Source organism: Callorhinchus milii, unplaced genomic scaffold (assembly GCF_018977255.1).
Source record: "Callorhinchus milii isolate IMCB2004 unplaced genomic scaffold, IMCB_Cmil_1.0 Scaffold1, whole genome shotgun sequence".
NCBI lineage: Eukaryota > Metazoa > Chordata > Chondrichthyes > Chimaeriformes > Callorhinchidae > Callorhinchus > Callorhinchus milii.
Window position 1 is genome coordinate 117,339,189 of NW_024704742.1, and position 27,208 is coordinate 117,366,396.

Consider the following 27,208-nt stretch of genomic DNA (forward strand, 5'->3'; position numbering starts at 1 on the left):
TTCATCTGACCTACCACCCTGCAGACTCTATCCGTAAAGCTGACACTGGCCTCTTTCATATCACCTGCCTGATCCAATTCACCATTGGTGTGTGATGTTTCAGCCCTTCTGCCCCCGCCCCTTGCCATGCATTAGCTCAGGTGCCAAATCAACTCTATGAAGTGATTTGAGGCATCTTCCTTATACAAAAGCCACTTTATAGTGTAAACTGTCGTTATTCTTGTTGGACCATTTCTCTGTTTTCTGGTCAGCTGAGTGTCTGTCACGTTTCTTTTAATTTGGATCTAAAAATACACCTGTACAACATTATGTTTCTAAATAGTTAATTATGTTTCATTCCCCAGTACATAAAGCTCTAGAGCAAGTGAATGAGGCCCTCGACAAGAAGGATGAGGTTACTTTACTGTTGAGTCTAAGGGTCCCTGCGCTGGGGCTTGTGGGGGTGCAGCAAGAGAACTCGCCATGGTATCTTGCTCATCTGCGTACTTACAAAGAACAGAAATTACAGGTAGGGTGAAAACGATTCTATTTTTCAGCACTGACCTTCGGTAAAACATATCTACCTTATCACCAATTAACTACTTTTCCAATTACCTTTTGGCATTGGCTTAACATGTAGCAGCATAACATAATGCTTAACAAGCAACTTGTATTTTGCTTTAAGATTCACACCATGCGCTCAAGTCTGTATTGGTAATGGCACAAAAAATAGTTCTCGATACAACAGGACAGAATTACGTTAAGAATTATGTGGAAGTAACAGAAACCAACACATTTCATTCTATGTCTTTAGGAAGAAGGTTTTACCCGAATGCTTAACAAAGGTGAACTTCACACAGAGGTCAGACTTTGCAATGAGCTGGCCAAAGCCCAAAGACTCAGTGAGTGTAATTTTTAACTTTATATTCTGTGCTAAAGATAAATTTCACTTTCAGTAATCTCTTCCGAAAGATTAACAGAACATTCTTTCTGTTTAGATGAGAATAGTTATGATATGCTGACTCTATTGCAAACGAATCTCTCAGTGAGCATCGTTCTTTTATTGCTCTACAGAACTTGAAGCTGTGGAAAAAATAAATGCCGCCATCCACAGCGGGGATGCGACCCATACTGTGAACATGCTCTTGCAACCAGAGGCCCAGTTACCCCTGGTTCACCCGTCCATGGCTGAGTTATATCAGACAGAATTGGGGAACCTACAGAAACAGAATCCTGAGGTAAGAACAGAATTCAAAAATGTGCACAGAGGAGGGAGGAGGAAGGATAGTGTCTTGATTTTCGTGTCTGTTTAGGCTGTCCTGAACATCTTTCTGGTACGTAAAATATACAGTGATCCTTGGATATTACGTTTTCAGTGTTCACAAATTAGGTTTTTGCTACTAAACAACTTATATTCGAGTCATTTGTAAGTAATGTTGAAGGGTAAAATTTACAGTCCACAAAGTATTTTGATAAATGGATTAGACAAATTGGAGATTGATCCTTTCTCTCCCCCCNTAACTTTACCAACATCAACGATGAACCATCATTGTAAAAAACCAGGTCAATCAGAGGAAAGTTGATATGCAACATGGCAATAGATTGAGACCCTAGCTGGAGTCTTTAACTCAGCATAAAACTGCTGAACGGTAACCAGTAATCTTTGATTACTACAGTAAATGCAATAGATTAAAAACAGATGCAGAAAAGCTTTGCAAAAACTAATGAAACAAAAACTCAAGAGACTGATTGATTGGCTTCGGCTGCTATATTTTATCCTCGTCTCTTCGTGGAGTTGTTTTTTTTAAAAATTGCTCTTGTGCCTGGTCAGATTCTTTTTTAAGGTTATCTGTTTCTTCCCTTGAGTTTAATAATCAATAATAATCCTTGCATTTGATATAGCGCTTTTCACGTCGGGAGGATGTCCCAAAGCGCTTCACAGAACACACTGTAAAGTGAATTGACTGTATATTTGTGGGCGAACGCGGCAGCCAATTGCGCACAGCAATGTCCCACAAACAGTCGTAGATTGAAAATGACCAATTTTTTTGGGGGGGGTTTTGGAGGGATTATTATTAGGCGTGTGGAGTAAGGAAACTTGCCCAAGGTTTCGCCCTGCCTGGAATTGAACCCAGGTCTCTCGCTTGCAAAGCGAGTGCTCTAACCACTGAGCTACAGGACTCATCGACTTAGTCATCGACTTGGCCAACAGGACAGATAATCTGTGCCAAGGTCTTTCGAGCTCATCCACGAGAATAGTTTCCTAGTTTCCTACAGTGTTCCTAGTTTTCTTAACCTCTGCTTGGTACCTCCCTACTGTAGAGTCTGCCAATGTGCAGCAATAAAGCACTGATGCATTTTCTCCAAAGAGATAGTGATATAGATATATGATGATGGACTCTCTTCCTTGCTGGTATCTTATTGAATATGTATTAAATTCTCTAACACTCTAATAATCTTTCTATAATGGGGGCCCCACAAAACTGCACACAATACTTGTCCTCCATATTTTTACCTCTCCTGTTCACCCCACTTACCTGTTCTGTTTACTGATTTACAGGGGCACCTGACTCATGAGGAACTCTTGGTTGCAGTGGAGATGCTGTCAGCCGTGGCTGCACTGAATAAAGCACTAGAGCTCAGAGATGATCACGGGGTTATGCAACACCTCACCAGCTCTGCTATCGGACTTAGCAATCGCGATGAAGTGAACACTCAGCGGTAGTTACTTCTAGCTATTAATGCTCTCGCTGCGGTTGTAACTTGCAGAGTTTACTCATAGGCCTGTTGCACACATGAAATGTAGTGTGGGAATAACTGGTGCTAAGTTATTTAAATTCTGCTAAATCATAAATTATTAGGTTTAAATGAAATAAAACAAGACCAAGGATGGCAGATTATGATGAACTGGATTGGTGTGGTGTCAGCTAAGCCAATGCAATAAAACAATATTGTGAGAGTTAGTTGTTTGGCATGTGAATATAGTATATCATTTCAATGCTGGGTTTGCCTATTCAGAATATTAAGTATTGATAGATTTAAGATTTAAAAACTGAGTCATTCTTTGGTGTCAGCAATAACTTGTCGCCTATAGACGGGCAACTTAAATGTCAGTACGTTTTCAGTTCAAAATACTTCTTTGTAACCCCTCCAGTCGGGTTTCCGTACCTCCCACAGCACAGAAACAGCCCTGTCCATCTACGACCAGGGCTCCCTTTGCCTCCTCATCCTCCTTGACCTCTCTGTTGTCTTTGACACCGTTGACCAGTCTATCCTCCTCCACCGCCTCTCCTCTCACCTCAACCTTCACGGTTCTGTCCTTGACTGGTTCGGATTGTACCTCACATACCTTCTCCACTTCATCTCCACAAACGGCTTCTCCTCTAGCCCCCGCACGCCTCATGCAGTGTTCCTCAGGGCTCTGTCCTTGGTCCCCTCCTCTTCAACATCTATATGTGGATGACTCCCAACTGTACCTCTCTGCCTCCACCTTTGACACCAGGACCACTGTTGTCCTAGCAGTCCTGGATGAGTGCTAACTTTCTTCAGTTGAACGTCAATAAGACCAAGGCCCTCCTGATTGACTCCTGTTAGCGCCTCCACACTTCAGGTGCTGACAGCATCACCATCCATGGATGCACACTCCCTCATACTAAGCCAGTACGGAAGCTTGGCGTCTTGTTTGACCCTCAACTATCCTTTCTACCCCACATCCGAGCCATGACCCACTCTGCAAAAACTGCCTGATAATATGTTTCTCACACTAAGCTGGTCAGAGGTTGGCTATGATAAGTTATCATTCTGTTTCATATCAGTTGATTGTTCTGTTTGCAATTCTTTAAAGTTGCCGAGTCACCACGGAAGTGTAATTCCTGTTCCTAAGTCGCTATCTCTACCAAGTGTGAGCAGTGATCATTCTCTCTCTTAGGTACGTGGACTTCCTGAAATCATTGAAGGTCCAGGCTGTGGAGGAGGGGCAAACATATCTGGGCTGGAATGATCTTCAGAGCTCTATTGATGAAGTCAATTTGCAAATTCAAGAGGAAAATGAGAGTGAGTCCCTTTTGTATAGAAACCCCGATATTATTAAATTGTGAAGCAAAATGTCCAGTAGAAAAAATATATATTTCAACAGTAATTGTTTCAGGCAGGAGTAAGCCAATTGGCATGAATTCTGTTGTAAAATAGCTTTTTGATGCAAATACAGGTTCATAGTCCCAGTGATTCTGCTGTGGTGTGTTTACCTGTTGTAATGCTGGCGATGCTGGATTTCCTTGAGACCAAAATCGAGAGGATCCGTTCAGCCGCCTCTGCCCTCTCAACTGCCACTCCCTCCCCATCTCTTCCTCACACTCCAACTCTTACCCTTCCCTCCCTCCACACCTTCGAACCTATTTCCCCCTCCTTTCTCACCATGATAACTCGCATGAAGCCCACCACCTGCTCCCTCAACGTCACCCCTACCGCTCTCCATACTTCCCAGCTCCACCTCCTCGTCCCTTTACTGTCAGACCTCATCAACCTCTCCCTGTCAACTGGCACCGTTCCCACCCCCTTAAAAATAGCTGTCATCACCCCTATCCTAAAAAAACCTTTCCTGGACCCATCCCTGCTCACAAACTACCACCCCATCTCAAACCTCCCTTTCCTTTCCAAGGTCCTTGAAAGAGTCGTTGCTTCCCAGCTTCAATCCTTCATCTTCTGCTGCTCCCTTTACGGACCTCTCCAATCGGGTTTCCAGGCTGCCCACAGCACGGATATAGCTCTGGTCAAGGTGCCAAATGACATTCTGTCCATCTGTGACCAGGGCTTCCTCTGTCTCCTTATCCTCCTCAACCTCTCTGCTGTCTTTGACACTGTGGACAACTCTATCCTCCTCCATCACTTCTCCTTTCACCTTAACCATCAAGATTCTCTCCTTGAATGGTTCAGATCCTATCTCTGACACCAGCTCCACTTTGTCTCCACAAAATGGCTTCTCCTCCAGTCCCCGCACCATCTTGTGCAGTGTTCCTCAGGGCTCTGTCCTTGGTCCTCTCCTCTTCAACCTGTACATGATCACTCTTGGTGACATTGTCCGCGAACATAGGGTCAACTTCCATGTTCCACATTCCATGGATGACACCCAACTCTATCCCTCTGCCTCCACCCTCGACCGCAGGTCACTGATGTCCTGACAGACTCCCTGTCAAACATCAAGTGCTGGATGAGAGCCAACTTTCTACAGTTGAATGTCGGCAAGACCGAGGCCTTCCTGATTGGCTGGCGCCAGAGCCTCTGCACCTCAGGCACTGGCAGCATCAGCATCCAAGGATGCACACTCCACCTCACCAAGCCAAGTCATGAACCTGGGCATCTTGTTCAATCCTCAACTGTTCTGTCTCCCCCACATCCGTGCGTGACCCGCTTTGCCTTCCCCGCCTCCGCAACATTGCCTGATTCTGTCACTGCCTCACCCCTCAGACTGCTGAAACCCTCATTACAACCATGACTATGCCAACATCCTGTTTGTCAGCCTTCCCAACTCTTCCCTCTACAAGCTGCAGATCATCCAGAACTCTGCAGCTCGTGTTCTCTCCCGCACCAAGCTCTGCGACCCCATCACCCCCACCTTCGCCCGGCTCCACTGGCTCCCCATCCCTCAGAGGATCCAGTTCAAAATTCTCGTCCTCACCTTCAAGGCCCTCCATGGCCTTGCCCCCTCCTACCTCTCCAACCTGTTAACCCCTTATCAACCTATCCACTCCCTCCATTCAGCAGGTTCCGGCCTGCTCCATGTCCCCCGCCTGGCCCGCCTCATCATCAGCGTCGGGCCTTCAGTCTCTCGGCCCCCACCCTCTGGAACTCCATCCCACATTCCCTTCGTTCCCTCCCTTACCTCCTTCAAGGCATGCCTAAAGACCCTCCTCTTCAACCATGGCTTTGGTCACCCTCTCTGCCCTCCACCACCCCTAACCTCCCCCCCAACTCCCTCCTCCCCCACTACCACCGCTCGGATCTTAATATCCTCATCCCTGACTATTCAAAGCCTTGGGATGTCCTCCCGGGGTGAAAGGTGCTTTACAAATGTAATTTTGTATTATAATAATGCCCCATGTGTGGCTTCATTTTCTTTGCACAGAGATCATTGCAGTTGGTTGTATTAATGATGCAGTAGATGAAGGTGATCCCAATAAAACACTGGAGGCCCTATTGATGCCCACTGCCAAGTTAGAAGCCACAAATCCCTCACTAGCACGTCATTATCAAGATGTTCTACATCATATAAAACAAGAGAAGTGCAAGGTGAGTCATACAAAATTCTTTTAATTCATAAATTTGAAGTGTATGTAAACTTAAAATATATACAGCAGTCAAAAGGGTGTTACATAATAATAATACAATGATGAGGATAACTTAAATAGCATTTATGTAGGCCATCAAGTAAAAATGCATCTTGAAGCACTTTGCAAAGTATTATTTATTATTAATAATCATAATAATACTTACATTTCATACTGCGCTGTTCACATCACTTAAACATCTCAAAGTATTTCACAGGTTATAATATAAAGTGTAGTGACTGTGTATTCTGTAGGCAAATGTCACAGCCAATTTTCCATACATTTGTTAAAAAGGAAGTGAATTTGTAATATAGCCAAATGCAACCGTTAATCTGAAATAGTAACATCCCATAAATAACAATGAAATGAGCAGCCTATGGAGTACTGTAGCTCAGTGGTTAGAGAACTCACCTCGCAAGCGAGAGACCTGGGTTAGATTCCTACCAGAGCGAAACTGTGGGCAAGTTTCCTTGTTCCACAAATATACAGTCAATTCACTTCACAGTATATCTAGAAGGCATGAGAAGCCCTATATCACATGCAAGGATTATTATTATTTGCTAGAAATTATGAGGCAAATTTGAATATCGGAATACAAAACGGGTTAATCAGGAGACAGACTTCATGTACATTTCAGGTAGTTTTGAAATGGCGCTGGTTGGGCAGCTCCTTCGTGCATAAAAATAAGCTAAACCACAATGACACTCTGTACTGAGAAAACTTTTTATAGAGTGATATAAATACCTTGCGTTAGCAATGGACGTTGTGAAATTGCCTTGTTTTAACTCTGGCAAAAATTACAGCTTGGATGCTGACCATAGAATATTCATCTTAACTAAGTGCCAATTACCGTATTGAGTTAAGTACTTGCAAAAAGCTCTAAATGAAATGGTCGATGAACACTGGGGTCATACAAACCCACAGATGATGTGCTTGCTGTATTGCCATTAAAGCAGAAAAGCCAATTGAATACGTTCGCTTTCAGAACACAGATACTACAGTTTACAGTAAATTCTGTGAAGCAATTTGAGATTCCCTCCCTACTTATAAAAGGTGCTGTATTAAATGTAAAGATTATTATAGTGATGCTGAGTATCAGCCTCTAAGCTTCGGGATTTGTCCAGGACAAACAATGATACCGCGTAATAACAAACCATCTGAATGACAGCTAATTGATGATGTAAATTTGAACATTGGAATACAAAGCAGGTTAACCAGAAAACAGACTCCACGTACATTTCATACAGCTTTGAGTGATTGAATTTCACAAATCAATTATGTTGTATCATGGCTTGTGAGATGCACAGAGTGACATCGCTTGTTTTAATCGCTTGTTGATTAAGCTGTAATCAACTTATTCAGCACAGAGTAAGCTTTGACACACACTATACACATTTTATCAGAACCCCACTATTACTTGTATCTCATGTTCAGAGTTGCTCTGCTTTTACTCACATTAGTAACTGCGGTCTGAGATCTTAAAGCAGGTGTGAGATAACGGATATGTAATTCTATTTGAACAGCTTCGATCATTTTCTTTCAATCTGTTGTCTGAGTAAGGGAAACCCACCCTGTAATCAACTTATTCAGCACAGAGTAAGCTTTGATCCAGGACTTTCTTGTTCTCTGCAGCTCGGTTCCAGATTGCATGATGCGACTTCCTCTTGAGCCATGAGGTGGCGCTCAGTAACTTTGTGAACTGTTTTTAAACTTGTAGATTCATACAGTATATAGGAGGGAGGTAGATGATTATTTGGTTGGGAAGGGATTGAGTGATGTGGTGAAAGGTCAGGGAAATGGTATTAAGTTACACAAGTTACGGAATAGCCAAATATCTTAATAAAACGCTGGAACAGACTGAATGATCCACTCCTGTTCATGTCTTCGAATGTTTATTTGATATAACGACCTTCCCTTCTCGTGTCTAAGATGAGTTGGATGTCCTTTGAACCTGCACTTCCAAAAATTATAGTAAACCATTCTTTTCCTGGATGTCCCAAATTGTCAATTGCCCCCATTGTGTAAATTTGAGTTCTGAGGAAGCTGTGTTTGTTTGATGAACATTGAGATGGGGTGAACATGTCCCATTTGGAACATAAAGTTAGTTATGGTGACTCAGAAAAGGGAAGAGCAGGAGGGGAAGATAAGAGACGGACAAAGAAAAATAGCCTGCATCTGGAGAAAGGACCAAACTTGCGTTAATTCAGGAGGAAGTATATATTATACATCCTGTTCCACATTGTTCAGCTGTTGGAAGCTGTCACGCAATCAGTGAATGTTACAGCAGAGCAATAAGCCTTTGGCCACCAAGTATGCCCTGATGTATTATTCCATAGAAACCACCCAATCTAATCACACTGTCCTGCTCACCTCCCACACTCTTTTTCAAGCTTTTGTCTAATTAACTTCTGAAATATTTTATGGGCCAGAGCCCATAAAACTCAACAACTATAATTTTGCTTCCATTCTAAGGGTAGCTACATAATATCAGGCTGCCGGTTGTAATGAAGAATAAGATTCTAGTTCTAAAGATTGTGCTTTCCACTTTGAGTAGAAATACGTGTAATAATACAGAAATGGGTCAAAGCAAGTGTTTAAGCTCCCCAAACATAGGGCAGTAAGGTACAGGGAATATAGATTGTCACCTGTAAAATCCTGTTTAAAGTTGTGAATCAGAAGAATCACGTTACTGGGCGCAAAGCAGATAACAAATGTCATCAACACGACCGCGGCAATATGTATATATCCAACCCATTTCTCGTTTAATCCGTGCAGTGTTTTGATCACAAGAGTGTAGCAGAACAAAGTGATAATGAGAGGAATTACAAAACCACACACTATGTAGAAGGTCAGGTAATAGAAAAATAAGTTGGTGTTCTGTGTTTCTTCGGGCAAAACATAGTGGCAGGTAACAATATTAAGTTCTTTAAAAAAGTAGGTTTGCTTTAGAAGGACAATCGGCAAAGTGAAGAGAAAAACAACCAGCCAAATAGTAGCGCAAATGTATCCCGCAATGTTTTTCTTGGGTAGGTCTTTGTAGAGAAATGGATGGACAATGGCCAAATACCAATTGATGCTGATGCACGTGAGGAAGAAGATGGAGCTGTACATGTTTCCGTAATAGGTGGCAGTAATGATGCGGCACGTGGCTTCCCCAAACACCCAGTTATTGCCATTGATGTACTGATGTATTATAAAAGGTAGAGTTGCTAGGAAAGACAGATCGCTGATGACCAGTTGATGTTGAAGATGGCAGTAGGTATTGTTCTGAGTTTTGAGCAAAACATCCATAGAGCAATAGCATTTGATGGAAATCCCAGCATAAGTACTGTTGTGTACACTGCTGGAATGAAGGTTGAGCTCAGTGCACTGTTGAAGTACTCTTTGCTGACATTGCCGATGCAAAGCTCAGATGTGTTGTTATTTTCCGGACAGGGAAAAGAGACAAATGTTTTTGGTATCAATTTGCTTTTGGAATCTAGAAGGTGGAAGGGAGAAAGGAAAGAGCATTGTTGAATCATAGCATTCTTTGAGTAGAGAAGGAAGCCATTCATCCCATTTTGCATATAATATTATTAATAATAATAATCCTTGCATTTGATATGGATCATATCAAAGTTGCGACGTCTCAAAATCCTTCATAGAATATACTGTAAAGTAAATTCAATATGATAGGTAGCTTCCAGTTGGGGAGTAAACTCATTGGACCTGTCAACCGTAATGCCATTACTCTGTTCTTTTACACACTATTTTAATATTTTTTTCATATTTTCATCCAATTTCTTTTTAAAATGTTGCATTGTGCTTTAAAATTATTTAATTGAATGAAAAATGCAAGGTTTTAAACAAATCTACTTGTCTTGATCACATGACATATGGATTTAAATTCACAAATACCAGTGTCCAGATCAACTCACAAATGGAAAATGTATACAGCCTATGTGCTCACTTTCCTTTGTTGATGACCTACTGACACTTTGCATATTAAAGTCCTGGAGTGCTGTAGCTCAGTGGTTAGAGCACTTGCCTCGCAAGCAAGAGACTTGGGTTTGATTCCCGGCAGGGTGAAATGTTGGTCAAGTTTTCTTACTACACACACCTCTGTTTACCTAGCAGTAAGTAGGAACCCAGTTGTTAGTCGATTGGCGGAACGCTTTTTCGGGGATAAAAATCCCTCAAGAAAAGAAACAATAATAATTTGGTCACTCACTCCATGACTGTTTGTGGGACACTGCTGTGTGCAATTGGCTGCCACGTTTCTCCCACAAATATACAGTCAATTCACTTTACAGTATATTCTGTGAAGTGCGTGGAGACATCAAGAAGACGTGGAAAGCGCTATATCAAATGCAAGAATTATTATTATTAAATGGACAGCCTCACTTCCCCAAGCCCCACTCCCAGAGAACACAAGTGACTGAAAAAAGAAATTAATTTTACTATCTGAGATTGTCCGTCCTCGCTAGTTCAGAGTGGGCTGGTAATTTAGATTAGATGATTGTCTCGTAACAAACAGGGAGTGGCCGGTGCCAGCCGGTGATTTATAAGATCTTAGAATGTCAGTGCGAGAGTATTCTTGGGTTTGAGATGGTCTTTTAGACCCTCACTTGCAGCAAGAATGTAGGGCCAGGGAAATTGGTGAAATATATTGGACTCAAATCAGAAAACTTTCACTTGAGTGTTGTAAGAGTTTTGTGTGTGTTCGTACATCTTGCAAAGTACAGAATTCAGACTTGATATATTGTATGATGAACTTTAAACACATATAATTACAAATATTCACAATTCTCTTTTACTATAATTGCTGCGTGAGTAAATTTGATGGTTTAGCTTAAATTTATAACATTGTAATCTCCTCTTCAAGTAGACAAGTCTGCACAAATTAACGTCACTTTTTACGAAACAGGATGTAGTGGCTTGAGAAAAGTATTCTTTCTCCCAATTACATTCCTACGCAAAGAACCTGTCAGTAGTGGGAGTGCTGCCATAACCAAAACTAAAGTAACCAATTGAGTGCTGGGTGTTGACCCTCTATTCATAAACATCCCAGCTTGTGCCACTTCTCTGCTGAAATTGCAATGTAAATTTGGTTTTTAATTCTGAACCAAATTCCTGAGGTGGTTTCTATTCACTATTCACTGGGTTTGTACCACAAATTATTTAAAAGAACATTTAAACCTAATTTTTCACTAGGGGCTGGCTCTTCACACTGAGAACAAAGAGGAGAAAAGGGGTTAATCTGACTATCCTCCTTGGAGGAAAAAGGAAGGTAATAATAATAATAATCCTTGCATTTGATATAGCGCCTTCACACATCTTCGAAATATCTCAAAGCGCTTCACAGAATATACTGTAAAGTGAATTGACCATATATTTTGTGGGTGAAACATAGCAGCAGGTTGCGCACAGTAGTGTCCCATAAACAATCATGGATTGAGTGACCAAGTTATTTTTATTTATTTTGAAGGAATTACTGCCCCCCGGAAAAGCGATCCGCAATCGACTAACAACCAGGTTCCTACTTATTGCTAGATAAACAGAGGTGTGCGGAGTAAGGAAACTTGCCCAGTGTTTCACCGTGCTGTGAATCAAATACAGATCCTCTCGCCTGCAAGGTGCAAGCTGTAACAGGCGGAGAAAGCTAAGGTGGAGTTCCTGGGGGTGAACGTGCTCCAACTTGGTCACGGAATATTGAAAGTCAAGCATCTATGGCATTCTCAGTTCAACAACTTGCACTTATATAGCACCCTCCACGCAGGGTAGCATCTCTGAGCACTTATTAGTGGTACAGCCTGATTCCGAGCCCAGGGAGCGTGGGGCGAGGTGACTGTAAACACAGTCAAAAAAGGAAAGTTTTCAGGCGGGACTTGGAAAAGAGGAGAGAGGGGACAAGGCGGGGGGATTGAGGGAGAGTGTTACACAGTTTTGGGGTGTAGTCGCTGAAAGCACGACCTCCAACGGTGGAGCGGAGGATGTGAGGGACGAGCATGAGGCCGGTGCCAGTTGAGTGGAGGCGCCGGTGGTGGATTGGGGAGTGAGGTGCTCGGAGAGGTAGCGAGGTGTCAGGCAGTGAATGGATTTGAACACGAGTGTGAGGATCTTGAAGTCCATCTGATCGGTGATGGGGAGCCAGTGAAGCCTGGCTAGAAAGTTCACTCCTTGAGCCAGGCAGGTCTGCGGTGCTCCAAGTGACTGCTGATGACAGACCAGCCAGTCTGGCTCATCAGCACGACTTGGAAGAGCAGACCTATCACTGGGGGCAGGGATGGGTCTTCACACTCAGCTTGGTCTGGATACTTTTAAACACGGTGATGGGTTTCCTCAGGTGTCAGATCAAAAATAAAGTCACTGCCAAAAAGAAAGTTCCTGCTCCAAATTTCTCTACTGCAGAAAGCAATTTCATCGCTCTCAGCACTTTAGTAACTTAGGATATAATTTGCTTCATTTCAATCAAAATTTACCTCCACTGTAAAAGTATGATTAAAGTTTTAATGTACCGCAAACCATTCCTTGTGCGGGAACAAAGCCCTTCCATTTATGGTACTGGTTGTGGACCCAGTAAAAGATAAAGGCAAAACTATACACAGTTCAAAACATTTGTTGTCTTACAGTCAAATCGATGCATGCAGTTAAAAAGTAATTTGTTGAAGACTTACCTTCCTGGCATAGTGCTGTCTCACAATAAAGCAGAAGTAGAACGAGTACAAGAAACCTCACTTCGGACGGCATTGTGTTTCTGTGCGCTTCCTGCTTTAGACTGTGAAATATCTGGGGCTCACAGAGTTGAGTGGAGTCTGAAAGCTCCACACTTCCTGTGCCTCCAGACCAGACTTGTTTAGAGTTGACTGAGTAACTTCCCCAAGGGAAGTGTCATAGATTAATATAATAATGTATGATTTGGTTATTTCCATGAACGAAGCAGAGTAACAGATTCTTGTTAGTCATGTTTTACGTAGCCAAATTTAAAACAAAAAGCACAGCCTTGTAAAGCGTGGTGACCTCTGAAATCTCTTACAACTATTCTTAAGTTGTTTTTGTCAGACCTCGGTTTTCTTCCTCCGCTGGTAGATTTTAGAAACACTTTCAAATGAGTAATTATAGTTCAGTGTAGGCATTATGAAACAATTATAACTTACTAAAGGAAAAAGTTTCAATTCAATGTTAAATGGTTAGATTAACAGACTCCTACTGATCTGCACTTATCCAATGTAAAAGCTTCACTTAATGAGCTGTTCAGGGCAGAGGATAGACAGAGGTGAGTTATAATAATAATAATCCTTGCATTTTATATAGCACCTTATCACGTCTTCAAGATGTCTCAAAGCGCTTCACAGAATATAATTTAAAGTGAATTGACTGTATATTTTACGGTGAAACACAGCAGCCAATTGTGCACAGCAGTGTCCCATAAACAGTCGTGGATTGAGTGACCACATTTTGTTTTCATTTAGTTATTTTGAAGGAATTATTACCTCCGGAAAAGCGATCCACTAATCAACTAACAACTGGATTCCTACTTACTGCTAGGCAAGCAAAGTCGTGTGGAGTAAGGAAACTTGCCTAACCTTTCGCCCTGCCTGGGAATCGAACCCAGGTTCTCTCGCTTGCGGGGCGAGTACTCTAACCATTGAACTACAGGACTCTGTTAAAAGGGATTGAAAGGATTGCTCTTTCAAGAGACATCATAGACACGATGGGCCGAATGGTTTTCTATGCTGTTAACTTCTATTGTTATTCTATACTGTTGTTCTAATTTCGCTCACAAATATACAGTCAATTCACTTTACCGTATATTCTGTGAAGCACTTTGAGACTTCTAGAATTTATGAAAAGCGTTGTATCAAATGCAAGTATTATTATTATTGTTAAAATTTCTAAAGTGGCTGCATCAGCTAGCAACAGGCAAGAAGTATTGGTGGCAGCAGCACTTATTGTCCATCTTTCTGTGTTACTGTACATTGCATTTAACTATTATTTAATTGCAAATGATTAGGATTATAACTATGCAATAATCATGACACCATGAATAAACAAAGTTACTCCATTCTTTCACTTTATTGAGAGCTAAATACTGATGCTGTTCAATCACAGAGCACAATACTCTAAAGGAAGTAAGAGAAGTGCTTACTGGATATACAAAATTGTTATACCACTTTTGCGAATCACATAACATTGTAATTTATATAACTGCTGGAAATTATTAACCACGACCATTCTGAACTCTCAGAGGAATGTTAGATTTTGTAATAAATCTTAATTATTATAAAGTTGCTATAGTGATGAAACCGGGGACGCTGGGGGAGCGGCGGGGAGGGGGTGTATCCTCAGGCGCTGGGGGAGGGGAGGAGAGGGGGCAGGTCCCCAGGCGCTGGGGAAGGGGCAGGGAGGGGGCGGGTCCCCAGAGTCTGGGGGAGGGGGCGGGGTAGGGACGTGCCTCAGAAGCCCTCTGGCTTGGTTATTTTTCTCCCCTTCTCTTGACCTCAAAACAAATATTTCAAATCTATAATCTGGCTGTATTTAGCACTCCAAGGAGGCTTTCAGATACCAGAGGGCAGCCCGAAAATATAAGGTGGCATCTTGATTATTCATGGAAGCCGTCTACAAGAAAGATTTTATTTTAATACTGTCTCCGTCCTGTGCACTGCTACACCCTCTTTTCCTCCAGAAACTGACTTGACTAGAGCGTGGTTTCACAGGTGATGATAACCCTCTAGAATCTCGCTTCAGGGGCCAGTCATCATATTCGAGACCCAGCTGACTGGCCATTACTGTCTGGATTAGCTTCATGGCAACATTTAGTGGGTAGAATTCAGGAACCCTGGAATATTGAGATCCATTCTAACACCCTACCACCTGTCTAGCTGGCGTTGGTCATCTCTGCACTGTTTGAAGCTGGGACTTTCTGGGTCTAAATTGCTCAGGTTGATGCAATGGGGTGACTTTGTTTGGAAAGTAATGTGCTTCTCTCTTTGCTGAGATGGTGGCAGCTGTTCATGTTGTGAGATGCTAGATGCTCCAAGGTTTGACACTACATATGTCCAGGTAATAATATTCTGGGCCATAGAGTCTTTAGTATCTGAACCTATTTTGTGATCTAAAACACCAGATGATGCTGCAAACTCTCATGGATTTAAATACAGGACTTTAGCCAAGTGTCGTGGCCAGTTGGATTTTCTGGAATTTGATCTTTATTATTTGGTAACATTAAAGTTTAAGTTGTGGGAATTGCAACATGGATATGCAAGATGCTTATCAGCCTGACATGCAATATCTTCATTCCTATACACCTGGGAGGAGGTTTGAGTCAGTGGAGTTTCCATGAATCAGTCTGATGCAGCAGGATATATATTTGTGAATACAGATTGTGAATCTTGTGTTGTGAATCTCAATGGCAACGCAATAGCAACTGAATGGAATCTGTGTACAGTTGTGGCTATAAGTGAATCCTAATGTTAATTTTGTTTAACTCTCCACATACCAACAATTTGACTCAGTTTGCCTACGAGAAAAATCCCATTGGCATGTCTCTTGACCACCGATCCTGTGAATCCCCCTCAGCATGTTGCTTGCCTGTTGTTAGTCTCTCACAGTCCCCTCATAGTGCCCCAAATAACACACCACAGACCAGGCTTTGAGCCTGTAAGCCAATGTTGCTGTATGTTTCCCCATTACATCACTGGAGATGGAAACAGAACTATTAAGAACAACATTCAAAATTGTCTGTGCATCAGTCCCTAATCAATGTGTTGGTAGTGCAACTTGTTACATTGTCAGAGATACTGCCCTTTAGATGAGACATTGAACCAAAGGCTCTTCTGTCAGTTCTCCAGGTGGATGTTAAAGATCCCATATTGCTGTTTGAAAAGGGGAGCGTGTCCTTGAGTACTGAAAAACTCCACATTAATTACTCATTTCATGACTATGTGGGATGCATGGAATTCTCAGTTTGGTCTGGATACTCTTAAGGTTTGTGGTGGTTTTCCACATATGTCACACACTTGGCTGACGAAAAGAAAAACAAAGTTTGAGATTTTTCAACAATACAAATGTTATGGAGATGCATATTGTTAGTAAATCTTAGTAAATTGCTCAAGATTATGCAGTTCCGTTCAACTCTTCTGCTGCTTTGGCCAAGGTTATAGCCACTATACCTATGTGGTGGGTGAACAAGTGAAAATCATGTAGCCCAAGTAAGGCTGCTGCGGGGCAAATTCTAAAAAGGGACAACATTAAAAATTGCATAGGAGTCTATTGTAGGAACAGATATTTTTGAGAAGCGGAATTGACATATCATGCTTGTTTGTCTCAATGACAAGAATTAGAGTTTCAGCAGAAAGGCATGGATGATCTTTTGGAATAACTTCAGAAATCATTTGTGGAGCCCTGTAGCTTTGTGGTCAGAGCACTCACCTCGCAAACGAGGGGACCTGGGTTTGATTCCTGGGTAGGGCGAAATGTTGGGCCAGTTTCCATACTCCATATGCCTCTGTTCAGCTTGCAGTAAGAAGAAACCCGATTGTTAGGCAATAGGCGGATTGCTTTTCCGGGAGTAATTAATCCCTTCAAAAAATCAATAAAAAATAATAATTCTTTGGTCGCTCATTCTACAATCGTTTGTGGGACACTGCTGTGCGCAATTGGCTGCCGCGTTTCACCCACAAAATATACAGTCAATTCACTTTACAGTATATTCTGTGAAGTCCTTTGAGACGTCTCGAAGACGTGATAAGGCACTATATAAAAGCAAGGATTATTATTATTTGTACCGATGGCTGTTTCAAAATTTCTTTTTTTAACGTTGGTTGCTTAGCTAGTTTCAGCTTTCATGTGTTTGGCTCTGGGATTTAACCTGCTAATCTTACTCTATATTTTGAAATGTCAGGTAACTCAGGATGAATTGGCGATGCTGTGGCTGAATGAGATACAGGATGCAATTCACTCTGCCAATAAGGACTCGGAAGAAACTGGTCACTGTAAGTAAACAATTAATTGCAAGTAATTAATTTCATTCCATTGCACAAGTAGAAGACAATGGTAATGATTCCTGGAATGGTTGATTTTGTGTTTATGTAGCTGGTATTTCTTCTCAGGGTGAATTGATGCCATCATTTATCAGAGCTGAATAGAGCCCAGAGATGCCTGTTCTCTCTCTCCCCTCCTCCCCCCCCTCCTCTCAAATCCTGGTTGTAAATAACATTCCTATCACCTAAGCGGTGACTTTAGAGGAGCTTTGCCAGAGCTCTTAGAATACATTGCCTGCCAGTTTTCACGAAGGTGGAACGGATGGACTTGCAAGAATTACCAGAATGAAAAACAAACACTGAAGCATAGTGCATGCAACACCAGTGATCCTTTACGGGTTCAGGAGAAGAACTGATAAATTAATCTAAAAGAAAAAGGCATGAAAGATTTTTTAAAAAAATACACAAAATACATTTACTACTAATATTTTTGCTTTTATTTTAAGTGGCTGTTGCGATAAAGGAGATTAACCTGACGATTGAGAAGGAAGAACCGCAGCTGACCCTGACCTCGTTACAGGCTCCAAACAGCAGTGTGAAAGGGGTTCTACCAGATTGTGCTGAGAACTATCAGAAGGAACTCTTTGAAACAAAGAAACAGAAAGCCGGAGATGGTATACAGCACTCTGAGGGTGTAAAAACATTTTAAAATGTTGTTCTGCTTTAGAAAAAGGGTGCCAGCTATATATTTATATTTTAGTTTTCATACATTTTGTATTTGTGTTTCAAGCTCAAGGGATCCAATCTAAGATTTGAACAGTTTAATTGGGTAGTAGTAAACCAGGAAGCGTTTACCAAGGTCAAAGATTCGTAGAAATTTACAGCGCAGAAGAAACCCATTTGGCTTATTGAATCTGCACAGTCTCTCAGAGTGGCTCAGAGTGGAGTTATAATGAACAATACCAGCATTAATAATAATAATAATCCTTGCATTTGATATAGCACTTTTCACATCTTCTAGACATCCCAAAGCGCTTCACACAATATACTGTAAAGTGAATTGACTGTATATTTGTGGGCGAACGCAGCAGCCAATTGTGCGCAGCAATGTCCCACAAACAGTTGTAGATTGAAAATGACCAATTTATTATTGTTTTGTTTTTTTGGAGGGATTATTATTAGGCGTGTGGAGTAAGGAAACTTGCCCAAGGTTTCGCCCTGCCTGGAATTGAACTCAGGTCTCTCACTTGCAAAGCGAGTGCTCTAACCACTGAGCTACAGGACTCCACTGAAGTTTCAAGACCAGATGTGCATTAGCATTAGCTTTTCTGTTACATTTGAGGTCAGATCTCTAAAGAGGATAATTATTCTTAGCCCGTCCACATCTATTAAAACAGGAATCTTTAGTATTTAAAAATAATACACCTTTTTATTTTCCGTTAATCTTTGTAGGACCCAATGGAAGTGTGTGGGTTACGCACAAGATAAAAGGCAATTATGATTTTTACTACAATTTGGAAACCTCTGAGGGCACATGGGAAAAACCGGAAGAATTTGTGCAGAATAACTCTCATCTTACAAGAGATGAAATACAGGTACTGCCATCATTCAATAAGCTAGTTTTGTATAATGCTCGGCAAGTTCAGAAGCAATAATTAATCAATTAATATTCAATCCAACAAAGTGGTTCAAAATTGTGGAAGGGTTTGAAGAAGGTAAATAGTGAAAGGTGATTTCCTCTGGTTGGGGGATGAGCAACAAGGACAAGATAACTGGCAGTCGTGGCTTTGTTGGAACATAGGAACAGAAGTAGGCCATTCAGCCTCAAGCCTGTTCCTCGATTTTATTAGATCATGGCTGATTTGTACCTCAACTCCAAATTCACGCCTTTGCCCCATATCTCTTGATACCCTGATCCAACAAAAATGTATCCACCTCAGTCTTGAAAATTTTAATGTATCCATATCCACAGCCTTTTGGGAGGGAGAGTTCCAGGTTTCCACTACTCACTACATGGCTTAACACCCAAGCTGAGGGTGGGAGCCGGAGGGGTGGGGAGGGGGGGAGGAAAAGATGACCGAAGACGCAGTTGAAGTGGAAGGTCATGAGATGGACTTTGAAAGAGGTGAGGGAAGGGGCAAATAGGAAAGACTCTTGGATGGATTCCAGAATTCCAGAGCAATTTGACTTTTAAATTCCATCATGTAATTATTGGCCAAGAATATTTAGTCTACATCCAAAACCCAGCCTAACTGTCTTCAAGTTTATTGCATTCTCAAATAGTTGTTTTTGATAAATGGTATTAAAGTTGCACTGTAAAACTTTCAATCTCTTGACATCATGTAAATTATTTCTCAATAAGCAGCAATCTGTCAATCTGTTAATATACATGTTTTCATTCTTTACTCACTACGTTACGGAAATTCCCAGGGACTACTGTTTGGTTGTATTTTGATAGACTCTCTAATTGCCTTCGCTATTACATACAATGCTTACATCTTACGCTAAACATCCAGTTATTTCTCTAATGTTTTTGGAAACATTGGTACTTTTGAAACCACTGGACGTCAGTGTGTCCTGTGTATTTGTGACTAATCCATTTCCTCCAGATATCCTGAAGTCTGTGGAGTGAAGGTTCAAGATCTTTATACTGTATGAGCTCATATAGTTATCCCGTCACACCTTCTCATTGTATTCTTCTCTCAAACTGGTGGATTATTTAATTGATACCTTATCAACATGAGTCATGTTTGTGACAAAAATAAAAGTTGCTGGGAACACTCAGCGGGTCAGACAGCATCTTTGGAGAAAGGAAAGTGAGACAACGTTTCGGGTCCGCGACCCTTCTTCAGAACTGACAGACCCGAAACATTGACACACTTTCCTGTCTCCATAGTTGCTGCCTGACTGGCTGAGTGTTCCCAGCAACTTCTGTTTTTGTTTCAGATTTCCAGCATCTGTAGTATTTTGCACTTTGAGTTGTGTTTGTGCTGTTCTGATGAAGACAGATTCAGCACCGTGCTGGCAACCAGAGGCACAAGCCCATATTTTTATGCTGTAACACTACCCCACCAGACATCATGATCCCCTAGTAACAAAACGTGCTAGGACTTGATAGAAAGAACAGGTCTGGGAAAATCTACTGCTAATGTGTAAAAAGGACAGAATGACAGAGAACCTCTATTAGAAAGATTGTTTTGTTCTTCATTGGCAAAAAACCTGGTCTATAGGCTGGTTTTGTATATCCAGTGGAAAGTTGAAATTGGAAGATTGATTGGATTAATCTCTGACGACCCTATTTACCAATTAGACGGCCCAGGTCAAAGGTCTACGCGCCAATAAGTTGAAAGATAATTTGTGGCTGGAGAGAGCACAGATTTCACCCCTCCCTAGGATATTACATTTTAAGCAAAAACTTAGAAGTTCAAAAGAAACCAAGAAGAAGTTGGATTCAGATTGCTGCTGCTCTTTGGTCAGGAATATCTTTCCAGTCTACAATAAACTTGCCTTGGTTTAATAACAAGAAGAATAGATGCAATCTTGACTGAAACAGAAAGAATCTGCTTACCCTTATGAGATATGCTGCTACCTAGTGATTGTCTTTCAGCGCCTTTGGACGTCCTCTCGCCGTGAAAGGCGCTATACAAATGTAATCTTGTTGTTGTTGTCTATGCTAGTATAAATTAATTGGATTAAACCTTGGTATAGTTTATTAACTGTGTGACATTTGCTTGTTTCTTTCGTTTGCCAGGATATTGTTGCAGGATAACAACAGAATATCATCGCAAGAAGCTCTGGTTAGCAAATGAAGATCAAATTATTCGCCTGCAGGCCTGTGCAAGAGGCTACCTTGTAAGGAAGGCTTACAGAGAGCGCTTGAGCTATCTCAATGAACAGAAACCGTCTGTCATCAGGCTGCAGGTGTGGCTTCAGACTTCCATTTAAGACAATAAAGTACTGAGATGGGAATAGGAGAAAGAAGGTGTTTGACTCAGATTAGTGCTGCTCTTAGGTCAGGAATCTCTAAATGCTCTCATGTGCTGGACGTTTGGGGTTTACAAAGGTCCAATCAAATTACTCATGAAATGTGCCATGTTTTAAACAATAACTAAATTCTAAGGTGATAACATCTTGGAGAGCTTCACAGTGGCTGGCTTGGAAGCTAAGCAAGGGATATGGGGAGGGGGTGTTGATTGCAGGTGCAGTCTAAGAGAAAGGTTTCTAAGGTGGGATTTAAAGATAGAAAGAGGGCAAGATGAAGGGATGGAAACAGATAGGTCCAGAGGTTTGGAGCAAAGTTACTGAAGGCTTGGCCACCAGTGGGGGCACAGAAGGGGCAGGGAGCACGCAGCAGGCCTGTGTTAGCTGAGTGGAGGGGATGATTAGAGGAGTGAAATTGGAGCAGATCAGAGAGATAGAAAAATGTTAGTAAAATGGTTACTCTAAGTGAAAGTTTGTAACTGCGAGGGGAATAAAGAATGGATACAAGCGATCATTTGTGTGCTTTCTTTCGTTCAGTCTTCTTGGAAAGGATACAAACAAAGAAAATCTTACAAGGAGAGACAAGAGTTCCTGCGAAAAAATACAGCAGCTATTGTCAAGGTGACTCATTCAGGATTTTGTATTTTCTTCAACTTCTTGTAAGCACGTATGCTTGTTCTCTTTCTGGAATTTAAAATGCTACATTGGATTGATATAATGAATGTGCAGACAGCCACATTGTCACTGATTCCAAGGCAAAAGTTAAGGAACTGTTTTACTCATTACATATCAGAATAATTCAAAGTGGTTTATAAAATCTGTCTATGTTTCTTAGATCCAATCTTTTGTGAAGATGTGGAAAATAAGGAAAGCTTTTCGCTCACAGCTTCAGTACTACAGAGACCATGTAAGTTGCTTCCTGTCGCACAGGAGTTTTAACGTACAGTTGGCATTTTAAGCATTAGTCTGAGAAAGAGAGACAGTACCCTCAAATTTTTTATAATATTGGTGCGATCTTTAGTCTGTAGCTTAGATTTTCACTGCACAACTGAATGCCTGGAAATGTCTATGCAAACCTGCTGTGCCCATTCTCTTCAGTGGTGCTAAGGTCTCCTGGTAATCCCTCCCCCTCCCCCCCCCCACGAGAAAGAAAATAGTTAGAATAGGAAAATATGGTATGGGTCAACGTACAACAACTGAAGCGTAGACTGGAAAATGCATTTTTTTATCTGGATTTTGAAAATACAACAGAAATATACATAGCGGGGTCTAATTTTCAGCTTGTAAAAGGATTTGCAAATATCAGATACTATAAGTACCCCGATTGATGTATCTGAAGCAGACTTTCAGGATCTCCATGTCACTTTCCACCCCTTTCTACTGTTCATTTCAGATTGGCTGTTTCTCTTTGAAGCACTGCTCTTTCTCAGTTTACATGTAATGCTGCCTCACCTGCAGCTCTTAGTGTTTACGCACCACATTCAGCAGGGGACTGTCAGAGCTGACTGCAGAGAGGAAACTCTCTTTAACTTGAAAAATTACTTTTTTTGAGCATTTTGTTTTGACAATTAACCCTTAAAATTATACTTCTCATGAAAAGAAAACTGGTGCAATTGTAATATGGAATTACTTTCATATTTGTTATAAACAAACATTTTTCTCTCCTTGCAGACAAAGGACATCATTAAAATTCAGGCTTACCTCAGAGCAAATAAAGCCAGAGAGGATTACCGCACGTTGAGTAAGTCGTTAAACAGAGTTTGCTTAAATCTTATTTTAATAAATCGTTTAATTGCCTGAGTTGTGCATGCACCCGAGTCCCATTCAGTTTCCCAGGTACCTACATTGTGTACTTCAATGCTGGTAAGTGCTTATGCGGCGACAGGTCAAGACTTGATTTCCCGCGCTTGTTTCAAACAGAGCACTACACATGGGTACTTCAATGCAGACAGTAAGTGTACATGCATTAATGGGTCAGAACTTAATTTCACATGGATCAATGCATCCGGTAAGTGTGGAAGCGGCGTTCTGAGTTAGGAGACAGTTTATTTTACAAAATACGACGAGTAAATGTGTTTTTGTAGCAGGAAACTGAATGGGATATGCTTGGTATCTGGGATCACAAATGGTGAATGATTTTCAAGGTACTGGAGCGTTCCTGGCATTTGTGGAACTACCCCTCAGTGTGGCTCATGTAGTGGGTGGGAGAAAATACAGGCAGTGTTTTAGGGTTGGAAGGGGGGTGATGATGGGGCAGGAAACACCAACAATTATACATCACAGAATCGCTCCTTCAGCTTCCAGATTTCTAGACTATGTTGTGACTGATTTGCCCTGTGCCTGTTTCCTCTCTGCAGTCAGCTCTGACAGTCCCCCGCTGAATGTGGTGCGGAAATTTGTTCAGCTGCTAGATCACAGTGACCTGGACTTTCAGGAAGAGCTTGAGGTCACGCGGTTAAGAGAGGAAGTTGTTACCAAAATCCGATCCAATCAGCAGCTAGAGAAGGATCTGAACCTGATGGACATTAAGATCGGGCTTCTCGTGAAAAACAGGATCACATTGGAGGTATGTCTGCTCTCTTCCTACACTTCCTCCTCCTGCTTGGTTTGTAGCTTTCCTAAATAAAAGCTTCTCTGTTGACCAGCGCCCGAATCCCAACCAGTGTCATGCTTGAATCCAATTCCCAGGGATGTTGCAACTCAAGGAGCTCTTAAATGGTGGGATGCCAGAGGGAAACTGTAATTTCCACCCCCTCCCAACCCACTTTCTGGCTCGGTGACAAGCCACTCCACTGTTAAGTGCTCCGTGACGCTACCCTCCGTGAAGGGGGTTGTGTTTTAGTGACATCCACGTTATAAAAACATGTTCTACTGGGAAATCACAATGTCCTGCCAATTTATGAGACATCAGTCTGAGATGAATTGGGTTAGAGCCAAGGTCTTCCTTGAGGAATAGGGGCTTCCCAATAGAAAAGCAGCTCACACGGTTCTTTCGCCAGCAGTGCTTTTTGACCTACAGCCAAATTAAACCGTAGAAATTCATAGCATATAACAAGGCCATTCAGCGCATTTACAGAGTCTCTACATTTTACATTAAACGCTTTGAGACATCTTCCTGAAAGGCGCTATATCAAACATGAGGATTATTACATTTATTTTTTATTTATTTTCCCCATACCTCTGAAATTACTCTTTATCTAGTTCTCTCCTGAAAACTACTATGTTTTGATTACTGCTCCTGACAGGAGCATATCCTGACAAATCCCTGTGTTTTAAAAAAATTCCCCCTAATCTTTCTTTTCGCTCCTTTGATGTCTATTTTAAAATCATATGCTCGAGTCACTGACTGAAAATCTCCTATCAAGAACACTCATAATTTTAAAGATCCTTATCAGATCTTCCATCAACCTTCTCTGTTCCAGTAAAAATAGGCCCAGTCCCCCATCTCTGCTCATTGATTCATTATGGACAATTTCCTCTGCACCCTCTCTGTGGGCCTGACATTCTTCCTAAAGTGGGTTGATAAAAATGAGCACATTATCTGCAGTCTAACAAACGATTTATATCGCTTAAACATAACCTCTTTGGGTTTATATTCTATGACCCTGTTTATAAAACCAAGGATCCCATGACCCGAGAGCACTCGCCTTGCAACTGAGAGGACCTGGGCTCAATTCCCAGGCGGGGCGAAACCGTAGGCAAGTTTCCTTACTTCACATGCCTAGCACTAAGTAGGATCCTGGTTGGTAGTCAATTAGCAGATTACTTTCTAGGAGTAATGATCCCTTTTAAAAAATAATGTTGTCTCTCATCTACGACTGGTTGTGGTACACTGCTGTGCGCAATTGGCTGCCACGTTTTGCCCACAAAATACACAGTCAATTCACTTTACAGTATATCCTGTGAAGGCACCTCAACGACATGATAAAGCATTGTATCAAATGCAAGGATTATTATTATTATTACTAGCTTTTTTCACAGCTTTGTCCATCTGCCTTCCCAACTCTAAAGATTTATGTATATTAAGCAGCCACTGAGTCCACCATTAATTGTTACTCCTGTGGCACAAGGAATAACAAGTCTGTCTGTTATGGATTTTGAGGGGTTAGAGAGGAGGAAGCCCATATGTGGCTGCCAGTCCATACAAGGACATCACTGCTCTGCATATGTTTTTTTTGCAAAAGAAACTGAAGGCAAGAGTTGCCCAGAAATATGTAATGTTCAGAATGACTTAATTAGAATACACCAGAATGATTTCTGGAGATGGTTTGCCGTAAGTTGACTCACTTACTAAACAGTTTTCAAAATGTTCTATCCACAGGATGTTATTTCCCACAGTAAGAAATTGAATAAGAAGAACAAGGGCCAGGGGCAGGATGTAATCTCTGGCAATAAGCAGGGACTGAAGTCCCTCAGCAAAGAGAAGAGGAAAAAACTGGAAGCGTATCAGCATCTCTTTTACCTGCTTCAGGTAGCAACAAGTGGTTTATTTCAAAGTAAAATGGTGGCCTAGTTCCAAGTGGCTAATTGTTGTTTGTGACATTGTTGCCCTGTGTCTTATTCCTCTACATATGCCAATTTCACTGTAGATTTTGCTCTTGAAAAAACCCGCACAAGTGTTGGTTCATGCCATCTCCATACAATACAATTAACATTTATACAGCACCTTTCACATGGGCCGGACATCTCAACGCTCTTAATCTCAAGTTGTGAATATCGAAATATCACAAAGAAATGTGATGTTGGAAATCAGCTGTCAGCGATTACTGTAGCAACTCCTGATTAATACCACTGAGATATTTGGCAAAAAGGTGCACAACTGGTACAGTGAAGTACTTTGACACCAGCATCTCACCTTCCGCCTCTCACCCATTGCTGTTTCCTGCCTGAGTTCAGAGAGTGAGCACTGAGCTTCTCATATCGGGCGTGACACTGAGGGAAGGAGACTTATTGTCCTGTGCGCTCTAAGCAATGCTCTCAAGCATTGTCTGGATACTCGAGTTCATGTTGCTTGTCACGCAGCACCCTCAATTCTAATTGGTGTCCTGAACAGATGAATAACATCTTCTCATGTAAATGATTATGAAAATGTATCCGATTTTTACCTTTTAAAAATCTACTATTGTGTGTCCTTCGGATAAGATGTTAAACCAAGGTCCTGCCTGCCTGTTCAGGTAGATGTTCCTGCATAACGTTCTGGTGAACAGATAACAACAGCAACAACTTGCATTGGTATAGTGTCTGAGTGTCGTGGCAGCTTATATTGCGGCAGAATTAAAATGCCCAGCAGTAGGTTGCAAAACCCAGTATGACAGTGCTGACTTGCGCCCCCTCCACCAGCCCCGGCAGCCTTAGGTTGTATGCAGTTTGATGTGTTAATCAAGCAAGTCGTGCCTCAGAGAAAGCACATTTATTGTGTAAACCAAATACTCAAGAGTCTTATTTTCTATGAGGAAGCCAAACTTATGATCTTGGTGCATCTCGATCGAATACTTCATTTTTCTTGTCTGCCTATGTCAAGAGAGAGGGAATTACAGTGACACTAGAAATACATTTAGCAAAGGTGTAACTGCTGGAGGGATTAAGGTGTCTTAGTTCTATTGCTGTTCATTTCCCAGGAATTCATACATGAATCTCATAAAGAATTTGCATTTAGTTCCGTAAACTGATACAGTGGTGCATAAAGATGTATATACACAACCACAAAGAGCTTTGAATAATTTTACCTGCTTTTTGTTTCTTTTCTCTCTCCTAGACCAATCCTACATATTTGGCCAAACTGATCTTTCAGATGCCTCAAAACAAATCAACTAAATTTATGGACACTGTCATTTTTACATTGTACAACTATGCCTCAAACCAGCGAGAGGAATACCTGCTGCTAAAACTCTTCAAAACTGCATTGGAGGAAGAAATCACGTATGTGCTGAATTCCCTTCACTTTTCTCCTGTTCCTTCCACTTT

The 27,208-nt window shown here is 41.5% G+C and overlaps 2 protein-coding genes across 2 annotated transcripts in view; one reads left to right on the forward strand and one right to left on the reverse strand.

The window, feature by feature from the left end:
• The window catches only part of iqgap2 (IQ motif containing GTPase activating protein 2), a 191,218-nt gene that overhangs the window by 118,992 nt on the left and 45,018 nt on the right, over positions 1-27,208 (forward strand). The window contains exons 10-26 of the mRNA XM_042334747.1: positions 345-508; positions 794-881; positions 1,054-1,217; positions 2,540-2,700; positions 3,908-4,032; positions 6,101-6,264; positions 17,185-17,275; positions 17,770-17,937; positions 18,716-18,858; position 18,967; positions 21,015-21,184; positions 21,782-21,865; positions 22,080-22,151; positions 22,916-22,985; positions 23,602-23,810; positions 25,566-25,715; positions 27,000-27,163. Of these exons, the coding sequence (XP_042190681.1) occupies positions 345-508; positions 794-881; positions 1,054-1,217; positions 2,540-2,700; positions 3,908-4,032; positions 6,101-6,264; positions 17,185-17,275; positions 17,770-17,937; positions 18,716-18,858; position 18,967; positions 21,015-21,184; positions 21,782-21,865; positions 22,080-22,151; positions 22,916-22,985; positions 23,602-23,810; positions 25,566-25,715; positions 27,000-27,163 (2,188 nt within the window). The remainder of the gene's footprint in view (positions 1-344; positions 509-793; positions 882-1,053; positions 1,218-2,539; positions 2,701-3,907; positions 4,033-6,100; positions 6,265-17,184; positions 17,276-17,769; positions 17,938-18,715; positions 18,859-18,966; positions 18,968-21,014; positions 21,185-21,781; positions 21,866-22,079; positions 22,152-22,915; positions 22,986-23,601; positions 23,811-25,565; positions 25,716-26,999; positions 27,164-27,208) is intronic.
• Positions 6,835-13,072, reverse strand: LOC103186379 (proteinase-activated receptor 3). Its single transcript, XM_007905373.2, is given in 3 exon segments — positions 6,835-9,538; positions 9,541-9,780; positions 12,959-13,072. Coding segments are annotated over 3 exon segments (1,062 nt in total). The 5' UTR covers positions 13,032-13,072; the 3' UTR covers positions 6,835-8,789.